This window comes from Tyto alba, unplaced genomic scaffold, assembly GCF_018691265.1.
Source record: "Tyto alba isolate M040663 unplaced genomic scaffold, T.alba_DEE_v4.0 Super-Scaffold_16, whole genome shotgun sequence".
In the NCBI taxonomy this organism is placed as follows: Eukaryota; Metazoa; Chordata; class Aves; order Strigiformes; family Tytonidae; genus Tyto; species Tyto alba.
Window position 1 is genome coordinate 17,411,715 of NW_024881278.1, and position 13,423 is coordinate 17,425,137.

At 33.9% G+C, this 13,423-nt stretch overlaps 1 protein-coding gene across 1 annotated transcript in view; it reads left to right on the top strand.

Annotated features, from left to right (window-relative positions):
• The window catches only part of GPATCH2 (G-patch domain containing 2), a 127,711-nt gene that overhangs the window by 87,992 nt on the left and 26,296 nt on the right, over window positions 1-13,423 (top strand). Inside the window, exons 6-8 of the mRNA XM_032989439.2 lie at window positions 80-144; window positions 2,878-2,917; window positions 6,175-6,245. Coding sequence (XP_032845330.1) covers window positions 80-144; window positions 2,878-2,917; window positions 6,175-6,245 — 176 coding nt within the window. The remainder of the gene's footprint in view (window positions 1-79; window positions 145-2,877; window positions 2,918-6,174; window positions 6,246-13,423) is intronic.

Below are 13,423 nucleotides of genomic sequence, written 5' to 3' on the forward strand. Positions count from 1 at the left end.
TATACTTTCTTAATAAACAATCACTGTGTGTATGCTGCTCCATTATTCAAATACTTTTTTTCCTATTTTTTTCCATTAGATAACTCCAGGAGCAGGCGGTAGCAGGAAAACAGTTCACTTGTCCCAGGATTCTCTTCACCATGAGTAAGTATCAGTGGTGGGAATTATAACTCTTTATCATTGCTTTACAGTAGTACATTTGTCCCACAACCACATTTTACAACTGTGCAAACATGTGATAAGAGAGCCTCAGCTCTGTTACATAATGATCTTTATTTAATAATAGTACTTATAATCCTTTCTAATTAATTTTATGTTTCTTAAGGAAATGTGAAGTTCAGTGCTTTGTAATGTGTTTATATTAACTTGCTGAGTATATGGTTTCCTAAAACACACCATTTTTTAAGACTAGCCATCAAATATGGGTTGTTTAAAAAGACCTGATTTATTTGTCTCCAAAGGGAAATTCAGAAATGTCAAGCTTGAATATATGAAAATAAACAAGTATCACATCTTTGAGTCTTAAACATGATCTATCATGTGAGGAAGGAGGTTATCATAAATTTCACAAAAATACATTGAATTAATTGTTTAGATGCATGTAAATAGTGAATGTCATTCAGTTCATTTAGTTACTCCAGTGTGCCAAACTCTTCCTCTGATCAGCTGACAACATTTAGCAGCATTATTTCTTGGTTATCTCTTTTGAATAGTTACACTAAGATTAAATTTTCTTCTATTTTCCAAATCAGAAATCTAAAACACCAACACACGTGATTAGGAAATCATATATTTAGGGATATATTTATATGTTCTAACTGCTACTGGATGTAGCATCCACAGTTTAAAACAAACCTTGCCAAAGCATCAGATTGTCAGTACCAACTGGTTTATGCTACTAATCCACTTCTCCTGCATGCCATAGCTTGCTAATGTGTGCGTTAACTAAAGAGGTTGTAATTTCATAAGGTATTTCTACCCTGAAGTAATTCAACTGGTATTTTTGGGGTTTGACTTTTATTTTGTTAAAACAAACAAGCAAACAAATAACACTGTAACTAAGTGAATGAACAAAATCATAAAAATCAGTGTGATGTGCATATCACTTTCTCATTACAAGAGATGTTACTCTTTATGAAGGATTTTTAATGTCTAAATATGAAATACATTCAAATTACTTTGATATATTTTTTCAGTAGAAATACATTTTACTAATAAATTAGTTTGTAATCCACTAATTTGCCACAAACCAGCAGAGGTTATGTGGAGGAGGATACCCCAGTTTGCTGCTCCTCATTGAGTGTTTGCTGTTGACACTGGTCAGAGACAAGACACTGATCTGTATGAAACTTAGATCTAACCCCCTATATTTCTTATCTTCATCGGCTTCTGGATGTTTGTGACCTTATTTTTTGGGGCACTTGCAAATGTCATGGTTTTTCTTTTCATCCACTGCCAACGTCAGTTGGGTGTGCATGAAATCTCCCTGTTTTCCTCAGATTTTGAACTATTCAGTGCAGTTGGTGAATTTTTCATGTCCAAAATATATAAATATCTACCTTATCTCAAGGTATACTTTTAACTTTATTGATATTCTTTTTTCATTTCCAACTTCTTTTCCTTCTTCACCTTAAAAGTAGCAAAAGGAATTAGTGGTATGTAGGTTTTGGTGACAGCTGGTCTTGTGTACAAGAACGAGAGGGTTGACTGTTCATCATCAAACACAAAAACTGAGTAACTAAAAGCCACAAAACTTTCAGATTTATGGCTTAAAAAAAAAAAAAAAAAAAAAAAAAAAGAGTAATTTAGACCAGACAATTTAATGGATTCTGTTTCTTCTTGGTATATTAATTAAAGTAAAAATTTTAGTGTCATTATGTGGCTGTTGTGGGGAAAAAAAAATGAGAGTAAACTGTGTTGAATTTATCTACTTCAGAAAAAGCATGAATAGGCTAAGCTTATAATTTTTGGTTGTACTTCTAGAGGAACTTACAGGCATAACAGTAGATAATATGATGGGGGTTTTATGTAATATTCTAGTGAATGGAATTATTTTATCCTTTGCCCAAAACCTACTGCTTGCTTATATGAGTAATATGTAGGTATTATATGTCATTTCAGATCCCTCTTGTTTTAATTTTTTTTTCCTTCTACTTTTCATTTTGCAAGTGTCAGAATTTCCCCCAGGTTTGTATAATACTTATTACAGCTACGTTCAGATGTTAATCCAGTTCTGTGTGATCACAGTGTGTATGTGAACCTGTATTAATATGGTTTTACTGCTATTGAGGGAAAAGTCATGTTGTGAGTTCTTGTCCCTGCATGTCAATGTCTTTAAGTCCAAATTTTTGTCTCTGAAATAAGGCTGCTAATAGTCAAAGTTCTGCAGTTGTATGGAGATATGAAGCCACTGAATTTACGGACTTTGCATTTTACTTTAGATTCAAACTCAGACCTCAGTTTATGAAATAATACATTAACAACTACCAGGTAGTCCACAGTACTTGAAAATCTTTTCAGCTATAATCATTAATAAGTAATGCTTCAGTGCTAAATATGGAATTACTTTTATTTGTAGCGCATGCATTATAGTATATTAAAATACAATCATTTCTATATTATTTTAGCTTGTTTGACAAAATATAATTACCTATAAAGCCAATAGCTACTCAGAAGTGAAATTTGTGGTGCATTCTTTCAAAACTGTTACAGACTTAGGGAGTTCAATAAAAATATCCCATTAAAATAAAGCATCGCCAAAGGCTGTATTTTCCTGGCAGACAATAAAATACCCAAAAGCACGCACAGACTGGTCATATGACAGCACGTGCTTTGTTAGTTATATTGTTAAACCTGTCTTTTCTTTTTCTCCCACAGCCACTGGTTTAGCCCTGGGGCTAGGAAGGAACATAGCCAGGTAAGAACTGCTTAGATCAAGAACATTTTACTTGAGATGTATAAAAGAATTTAACTACCTCTACTCCAGAAGTAGTGGGCTGATATTTTAAGAAATTATAAACAAAGCGGGTATGATTTCATATTTTCTTGTAAGGAAACATATTAACAGCAATGCATTACAGAAAGTCCCTTAATTAAAAATCTTTAGTTAGTCACTTAATTTCAGTCAAGTGTCTTTGAGTTTTAACAGGTTAAATGAAAAGTCTGATTATTCTTTTTAACGGTTTTGTTAATCACAGTATTTCAAAATGTTGGAAAGCAAAACATTTGACTCACAAAATCAAGAAATACAGAACAGTGACAAGAGTGGGCAGGCTTCTACAGGAAGATCTTTGATTCCATTTTTCTGCATTTCATTGGTTAAAGCAACAACAGCAGTAAAAAAGGAACTGTTAAATCTCCATTGTGGTGCAGATGTAGGTGAAAATATCTCACTGGTTTGTCTGCTGAGCCCTTACAATGTAGTCCCTAGGGCAAGCAAGCCTAGAGATGCAGTTGAAGGAATATGAAGACACTTCTTTAGCTTGTCTTCAGACATGGGGGAATACCTTTCTTTATGGATGATAGTAAGGTCTAAACAAGAACATACTGTCCAAGAACTATAAGATGTGAACATAAACCTGGTTTCATAAGTGTATAATTAACTTAAACTATTCAGTAAAAATAGTCAAATATATCATCAATACATTGAAATTTAAGACTAAAGTTCCATAGCACATTTTTTAAGTTGGTAAAAATTGATGTAACAGTTGATTTCATTAGGTCTGTGTCAGTTTGCTAGTACATTTACAAATTTAGATTTGAAAATTCAAAATGAAATAAGATCTATAGAATCTTTGGAAGGTTCATTTTAGGATGTTCCATCATGAACACTTGTAGCTGTAGTAAGTTATAGCTTAAATCAGTGTATACTCTTTCCTGTCCTCTCCCTCTTCTTTTGAACTCCAGAGCAAGCTAAATCTCTTAGTTATATTACTTGTCTAACACTTCCAAAGTGGATAAAACAGTACAGTTTTATCTGTAAATTGTAAATTTCTAACATTTTACAGTAAGCTGACTGACACATCTAAATAAATGGCTTTATATGATTCTCACTGAACTCTCATTATTTTGAAACACATTTCCTGGTAGAAGCAGCACATAAAAAAGAGCATTTTAAATATAAGTGTACTTTGTCTTAATTAATCATGATAAAAAGTTCTTTTAGGCTAATTTTTATCCTGTTCCTGAAATTGTGATGCTATAAGTAGTCAAATTTGCTAGGTTAGAATGAGTTTGAGTGATTTTTGGTTTTTGAATTTAAATTTTTGATGTATTAATTGTCTCACATAACAGTGTAGTTAACTGAAGAGGTACTGTTTACTTCTTTAAAAGATTCTAAGCTTAAAACAGTATGGAAGTTTCCATGCTGAGCAACACGTTAACCTACATGATACCTACTGATAATATTCATTCAGCATAGAGTGTGAGAAATGTCTGCTTAGCTGGTATATGATGACAAATTAATTATTTTTTCTCAGATAATAGTAGGTTTTAATTAATTTTAAATTTTATTTCATATTTCCTAATGGCTGTGTTTTCAGATCTTATTTGAAGTTCTCTGTATTTGTAACTTACAGATTACTAATGAATTGTGAAGTAAGCATAATGTCATCAAATAATATCAGTGGTACTGATACATAATGGTTTGGGGTTTTTTTAGACAAATAAAAGAAATGAGAATGATGGTGCAGTGTAATTATGACAATTTTAACAGCCTATAAAATTCTCACTAGATTTGTGAAGATCCATAGTGTATAGTTATTGGTTGCATGGGTTTACTACCTTTTCTTTTAATTAATTTCTGGAGTTGAAGTTATTATGTTAGAACACAAGTAATTAACTAATCAAATATAATGTCTGGCAGGTGAACTGTATTTATACATGCTATAACTACAACTTACGTGTCCGCCAGAGAATATTGATAACAGTAAGACTGTTCTCCTTAGATTGATCATGAAATGATTGTATGAATGTCATGCTGATAAAAATTGTGGCTACATTTAAATACAAATTGTAAGTGCTCTGATCTGTTCACATTAAGAAAATTTAAAAAATATTTTACAAAAATATATCAGAATAAAGTGCTTTACCTTTATGTATCGTTTAGATTGTCTTTTAAAACCAGACTGCACTATTTTACTGCTGAGAACTAGATAGTTGAGATGAGGAGCATTCCTTATAGAAGAAGGAAGCTGTATAGAGTTGGGGAAAAATTAATAAAGCATGATTTTATAGATAGGTGTCATTTTTTGGAGTCCATGCTTATGTACAACATTAAGGTGTGGTTGTCCAAGTCGTAAATTTCATCATTTCCTGATTTCCAGTGGACTTTTAAATGTGTTTGCTGTGAATATTAGATCCATTTACCTCTAGTCTGTTTCTAAACAGTCTTTCATTCTATATTTATTTTCTTCAATATATGACTAGTTTCAGGAAACATTTGTATTTTTTTTATACTATCTAGTTTTAATTTCTTTAATGTAACTTTTTGACAGTCGTTTTTTACTGTTACTGCCACTTTATTCATCCTGACAAATATCATAACACTGGAAAGAGACTTCTGAGTATTGTATCGTCTGAATGAAAAGTCTTCCTTTATTTGTCTAAAAATAGTGTAAATCGGAGCTTGTTCCAGAAGCTGAGTCACTGTTTCAATTAAATGAATCCTTCATTATTCCTACTGGCCCACTATTATGAGAAGCTTTAATACTGTGTTTTTGTTGATTCTGTAATTTTCAAATTACTAAAGCTCCTGGGGCTTAGAAGTTTCATAACTGCTTAAAGTGCCAACCTGAATAGTTTTTCCTAATTTAAGTGTTCTCCAACACTTTTTGTTGTACAATTTTGAAAATTTAAGTTGAAATTGTGAACATTGTAAAATTTTACAGGGAACTTAATTGTGAAATTATTAATCGCATGGTTTTCTAATGTACTTTGAGAATGTTTTAATTTTTACATTTTCAATTATTTAGGAATTTTAAATTGGTGGATATATCTTGAAATATTAGCTATCATTGTAAAATTCTATTAGATGTCCATCTCTTTTAGAGTCCTGGGTGAAAACTATTGAAAGATTACTCAAGACAGGAAAGAATGGCACTGTCAGGATAAGATTTCTAAAAAGCCAATAAAGGCATTGCTTGTGACATTGTTCTGAACATATTTTTTTTATAGCTTCAACTCCTGCGAGACAACCGATCAGAGAGGGGACATAAGAAGAACAGCTCTGTAAAAACAGCTAGCAGGTGAGTTAATGCTGCAGCTCTCTTTAATACTGTTTATGAATTTGTTGGTTTCTTAACTCTCAAATTGTTATATAAGAAATGACACAGTTCTTTTGGGGTATTTTCAAAGTTCTATTTTTTTGTGATTTACTTTCAAGAATTTCTTTTATATGGCATAATCTTTGCCTAAAATATGAGTATTAGACTTTATCAGTGACTGTATCCAACTACACTTACTAAACTTAATCTCTTTAGTAATCAGAATTAAACGGATGCCAAAGTAAAGTTTGTGCTTCTGGCATGTAAGTTAGGTGCTGAAAATGTATAAAATTACCATTATGTATAGATGCTTTTGAAATCAAGAAGATAACTCAAATACTGTTACACTTGCATTGTTCTTATATCATATTTTACAATAAAAATGTCATTGTGAAGACTTATTAAAAATAAATCTAGTTCTATCCTCCAGCTTCTTTCTTCCCCCTCAAAAGACAAAAAATCCAACACTGAACTGATGGGCACTGATCTAGGAGCCTGTTCCTAGAGGGGTTTTTATGCACGTTACCTGCTGAATCTTTTCTGCCAAGTAATTATTTTAATTCTAGTCTCTTTTTAAATGAGAAACTAGAGATGTCTCCCTTGCTATACACAGCACCTTACACAATTTTTATGTTGTCCTGTAAAGATGACAATGTTCTATCAAATAACTTATGTCAAAAAGTTATAATAGATTTATATCATCATGTAATGCTATGGTTTTGAATGAGACAGTTGTCTTTTGAGCACTTGTCTTCTAGTGTATATGTGATCATCCTGAAATAGGTTTTTAATACTGTTAAATACATTGATGAATATCTGAGAGACCAATACTTCTTTCAAAAATATGCATATTAAATATGAATCTATTTAGTTGTGTACAAGTTCTGGTTACATGCTCTAAAACATTGGCTATGCAAGTGTTGATAATTCATCTTCAGAAAGCTTTGTCTATTAAGACTTATATATTAAGCTAAAAAAAAATTGAAAATATCTGCATATGTTTTCTGGCAAGTGCACTTGTTAAATCATATTTCTGAGTGGAATTTTAGAATGAGCTCACTTCAGATACAGATTTTCACCATAAACACACTATACAGCTGCTTACATGAAACTGAGAGTATAAAGTAGATATAAAGTGAGCAGTAAGAAACGGATTATATTTGAAGTCATTTTAGGATCTTTATTATGCTGTAGCAATGTAAAAAGATGTCTGAGGAATTCAGAATCATAACTTGCGTGTTTGTTATTCTGACCAGTGAAACTCTTGTGAAGTGACTGCTACCTACACAAGCAGTTAGTGATTTTTAAAATTATATTAAATAGCTGATCTTCAGCTTTTGTTCATGTCCAGTCAACAGTAGACTGCTATCCCAATGAACATCTGACAGGGTTGTGTAGAAGCAATAGGTAACAAATCCAAGACTGAAGACTGGCATTTTCCATAAGATATCTGTAATATTAGACTTACATAAACAATTATTATGACGTACATAAAGTCACAGTATATTATCATACTGTGATCCCTTAAAAACAGCAAGGTCACCTGCTAACATCTCCTGGTACCACCATATCTGTTTTTAAAGGCTTTTTCCTCCAGATGGAGTGAGGTTATTTCAAAATAGTTATTTATGCTTTTTCAGAAAAAAAAAAATGATTTCTCTGACTACCAAGAAACTTTACTGTTAGTTCTTCAAAGTGACTTGAAGAAAAATTCTCAAACTTCCATGAATATGATATTTTTAACAGGCCATCTGCTGTCTTCGGATATCAAGTCATATACATCTTATTTACAAGATGCATAGTGAAAAATTTTAACATTCTTGGTACAGTTTGTCTGCTGAAAATAAGAATTTAATTTGCACAATGTGCAAACGTTTTTCTCTCAGGCCAATAGCATGTCTGGTGACTACTTTCTTCCTACAGTTTAAGTGTTCTATAACCTAATATTTTGCTTTTTATCAAAAGCTCTTACAACCAAAATAGAGATTGAATTTCAGATATATAGGAACAGCACATGACAAATACATAGTGCATCTCCTCATATGTCCATAGTACCTATCCTCACTTGAGTCAAGACAATTCCTCTGGTATTCTGTTCCTTACAAATGAAATTCATGGTAAGTAGTGACATTCATCAGATTTATCTGTGGTTAATATTGAAGGCCAGTTTTGTTATGGCCCAATTTTAAATTACCACTTCTTCCCAAGGGATTAATCTTAGTTTCAATGATACAGAGAAGGAAAACATTTCTGCTTAACAAGGTACCTACAGAAACTACTGGTTTAGTAGCAAATGTTGTTCAGAGTTAATAAAATGGTGAACATCACCTTAGTTGCAAATGGGCATCTTCATTACTTTGTATGATATCTTAAAATGGAAATCTGTCATTTAGATTTTTGCAGGTGCCCAAATACTTTAAAAAACACTAAAATACAATGCTACCAATCAAATGTCACAAGATTAAGTTACATCATTAAGTATCATTGTAGTAAATTTTTCAGTATTTCGGTGTACTACATGTATATGCAGCTAAATCTTCTGTTAAATGCAAGTTTTGACTCACACCTGAAAGTCTGAAGCTTTCTAAATTTTACTCTAAATTAGTTCTTGCATGTGTTGAGCTATTTCAGTTGACATATCAAAGTAATTCAGATGAGTAACCTCCTTAGAAAGAGGTATAGAAAAAGTAATGGCTGTGACCTCATATGGTCTTACTGTTTGTTGCTAAATGCATTGATAAAACAGAAGCAGTGGGTAAGTATTGGACATTCTATAAAATTATCATACTTATCCAGAATACAGTTTAATCTGCATTATTGCAAGACTGAATTGCTCTGGGTCTTTCTTTTTACAGTTTTCACACAACTGTTTCTTGTTGTGGGACTATCTTTTTGTTTGCTGTTCTGGAAGACCTTTTTTCTGGTTTTTGTATGTATGAGATATGTATATACACACATTTTTCTATGCTTGCCTTGACTTTTCCTACTCCTTTTGGATGACTGAACACAGTTCTTGTCTCAGCATGTAGACAGTATGTAAATACCCATATTACATTAGATCAGTGACTTGTGGAACAATTTACTCTGTAAATACATCGGAAAGGCGTGAAGCTCTAAGCACGACAGTGGTCTGCAGCTGTCTTTGTGATGGAATAATACTGATACTTTCTGGGTGAGCTTTACTGTCCTGGGTTGCTTGTATTAGGTTTCTTCTGAAAAAATTAATAATAATGAGCCAACCCTATATAAATATCGTGGTTTGAGCCTAATCGGCAACCAACCACGGCAGCTGGTCACCCTCCCTTCCCCCTCCCCACCTGGGAATGGGGGAGGGAATTGGAGGGGTGAAGGGAGACTTGCAGGCTGAGATAGGAACAGCTTAATAATGACAATAAAACGAGAACAATGATGATGATAGGAAAAAAAAAATATATATATATATAAACAGGCAATGCACAATGTAATTGCTCACCACCCGCTGACCAATCCCCAGCCCGTTCCCGGCCAGCGACCCCGAGATACCAAGATCCCACAGTCGCAATCCCGGAAGCGAGAGAGAGAGAGAGAGAGAGAGAGAGCTCCTTCTGACCACCCCTCCTCTCTATAGTGAGCATGACGTGCCATGATATGGAATATTTCACTGGCCAGTTTGGGTCTGGTGCTCTGTCCGTGCTCCCTCCCTGCTCCCTGTGCCCTTGCGCACGGGCAGGACATGGGGAGTCGGAGAGTCTTTGAAGTCTCGGCAGCAGCTGAAAACATCCGTGTGCTATCAGCATTCTTCCCATACCAAACCCAAAGCTAAATCCAAAACACAGAACTCTTCCAGTTCCCGAAAAGGAATATTAACTCTATTTCAGCCCAAACCAGGACATGAACTACATGAACTAACATGAACTTTTACTAGTGGCAAGATAATTAGATTGTTGAGAACTGTTGATATGGCTACTGATGAACCAAATGTTAAGGAGGAAGGGACAGTCCTGGACCAGAAAACATAGAACCTGGATAGATTATATTATGCTGATACAGTTCAACAAGTCATCTGCTGTATTCAACATATTTAAATATATATATATCTATTTATGCTACCTTTACAGATAATCTTTAATCTACAGATATGTAGTTCTTCCATTCATTTTTTAAATTATATAAAAAGTACTAAATAATACTGGTTTAGAAGTTGCCTTTATTTCTCCTGTATAAACTTTGAAAAAGTTCTCTGTTTACATTATCTGTCTGCATTAGGACAGGAACTAGTCCCGTCCCCAGCTACACGCCTTAGAGGAGTTTATTCTTCCAGTTGCTTGTTTTCATCCTCTACTCTTCTGCCAGTAAAGAAGGGAGGGTTTATCCACATTTTTTAATATGCTTTGGGCAAAAGCAACCTGGTTAGCTCAACTCACCTATTTAAATTAAATTGGCTAGTTTTGTACAAACCATATTAGGGAGTGCTCACATGATTTCTTCCTCCGGCAGAGCTGTGGAGATGATAATCTCCAGCAGATGTGCGATAACAAATAGCTTGGGATAGTAATGTCTTCATCTGGTGCAGTTGTTAGCAGACCAAATGTCTGTCTGTAGCCTGAGGCAGCGGGCAAACAATTGAACATGATTGAGTTATGGCGAGTTAACAAGTTGCTGCTTGGCAGCTGAACTGCCATAGCTGCATGTGCTCACTGTTTGCCTGCTCCTGTCATGAGGTAAAACATTTTCTTAAGGCACCTTTGTAAAGTTTTATAAAAATGAGTTCTACCTAAAGAAGATGACCCAGGGCTTAGAGATTGATTTGGTCAGCAACGGAGACAGCATTGAACGGTATTTTGCTGAGCTGCTATAACGTGATTTTGAATGTGTGATTATATTGTTCAATATATGGGGGACCTCCATCACACACCTGTCAGTCTGTGTCTTAATATTTAATGTATTTATCATCACAATACTCTCTGAAATTAGGAAGTACTTTTTTCCTCATTTGACAGAATGACCAGAATACTTAAACAACTTAATATTTTGCCTTTGGTCATACAGTCGGTGCCATAATGAGTTAATTTATGCTATAATCTAGAAACAATAGAATTGCAGATTGAGAAAACAGCAGACTACTGAATAAATTAAACTTGTGTAATTATTTCCTTTACTATACATAGTGGTCTTGTGTCACACTTCTTTTACAGTGTAACAATCTAATCAATGTAGCTGCACCTCAGTATGGACTAGTTAGCCATATCTTGTGGCTGCAAAGTACACCATAGCTTGAAGTAGAGGTAGGACCCTGGTATTTCTTTAAAAATCAGCAGGAGCCACCTACTCAGCCATTACTATAATGTGGCAGGAGGGCTGTGTGTCAGTCGTCCAGTGATGACCTGTTGCTTCTCTATTTTGAGCTGGCAAGAAGTCTCTGTAGTCTTCTCCTGCCTTGGTGAACAGCACAGACTGAAATACAGGTCTTTGCACATGTGGAAGAGACAGACGTTCAGGAAAGCAGACTCTGGAAGTAATACAAGAACAGTTACGTAAAGGAAACATGTCAGATGCAACTAAATAGCGATAAGTGTCAGTAAAATCACAGAACATTAGTCAAAGCTCTCACGTGTTTTCTGCAACTGTCTCCCTCCTTTCTCTAGTTGTTCTCAATCCTGATTAAATCTGTTCCTTGTGTTTGGTTTTAGAGGATGACTCAAGTATTTTCACTTTTTATAACTAACAGTATTCTCTATGAATTAGTATTTCAAGAAGGGTCCTAAGGGAAATATAGCACCAAATCTGATGAGGACTTTTCAAAAGTGTATTATTGCTTTGGTTAGAAATGCAGCTTTCTGTCTTTCCCAGTTTGGAAAGGAAGCCCCTGTTTGTACAGCACTTGTTCATTTTCATCTGATGATATGGATCATGGTACTTTTTTTCACAGATGTGACAAATAGCATTACAGCTGCTCTTTATTTGATCTTCTAAAGAGACAAAAATGTGCAAGGATTCTGCATGCTCCCTCTTTCCCACCGTGTCATCTGTTGTTTGGGAAAGAGTCCTAATTTGCAGCAGATACAAAACTATTTGTCGAGTTGCAGGTTTGCCAAAAATAAATGAAACCATTAATTACTACATTTTTTGAGCAGCTGTTAATAGATTGGGATAAGAAAACTGTATATTAGACTACTGGTTAATTACAAGAACTGTAATTGTTTAATGTGGCCTTTGCGGAATGAAATTACAATACCAGAGGAAGTAAATTCAGCCAGTTTTTGAAAATTATACATGAAAACGTGCACATGCTTACACTGCTGTAAAGCTAAGGAATGCATAGCTGTTTTACTAGGTGAATCACTTCTGCCATCACATGAACACATATTCTCAACAAAAATACTTTAAAATAAAGTAATATTTAAACACACCTTTTAATTCAAGTGTAAAATTATTAAAGGTAGTAAGTTAATGTCTTGTAACCCCCGAGCTAATAATGCAGGAGATTCAGATATAACATTAAAATCCAAATGTGTTTACATCATTAGAAATTAACAACTAAGCAGTTTTATCTCCTCTTTGGAGTGCCATGAAGCAGTAACTGTACTGTTATGATTGGTGCTTAATAATATTTGCAGTTCCAGATTAAATTATGTGAATGTTTGAGGACGCATTGCTTTCCTCCCTTGCTGTCACACTCAGGGACAACATTATTTCATCAGTTTGGTATTTCTATTCTCAGGAAAGAATAAAAGATGGTGCCATTTTGGAAGAGGGCAATTCCTGATTGGGTTTTCTGTACTTATGGCCTAATTTTTAAGGTCCCAAAAAGATATTCATTTGGGAGAGAGGGATGAGGCAATGACACTTTGATTGTTATTTCAAAATGTAGCCAGTATGTGATGCTTTAATTTTATGGAAATCTTCAAGCCTCAGTATTGGTTTATGGATAAATTTAAAATATTCATTGATTAAATTAACATTAGACACTAAGTGACTTAAAAGTACAATATTTTAACCCAACTTCCATAATGAGAACATCTGCAAAAATAGCAGAAATTTTGAAGACACTGCGCTCTGTTTCAAAAATACATTTCTCTATACGATCTGAGTAGTTTCATTGCATCTTTAATGCAAAACTAATGAAGTACAAAACTACAAGCCAAACTTCATTGTTATCGTGCTAAAATCTAATATACTTC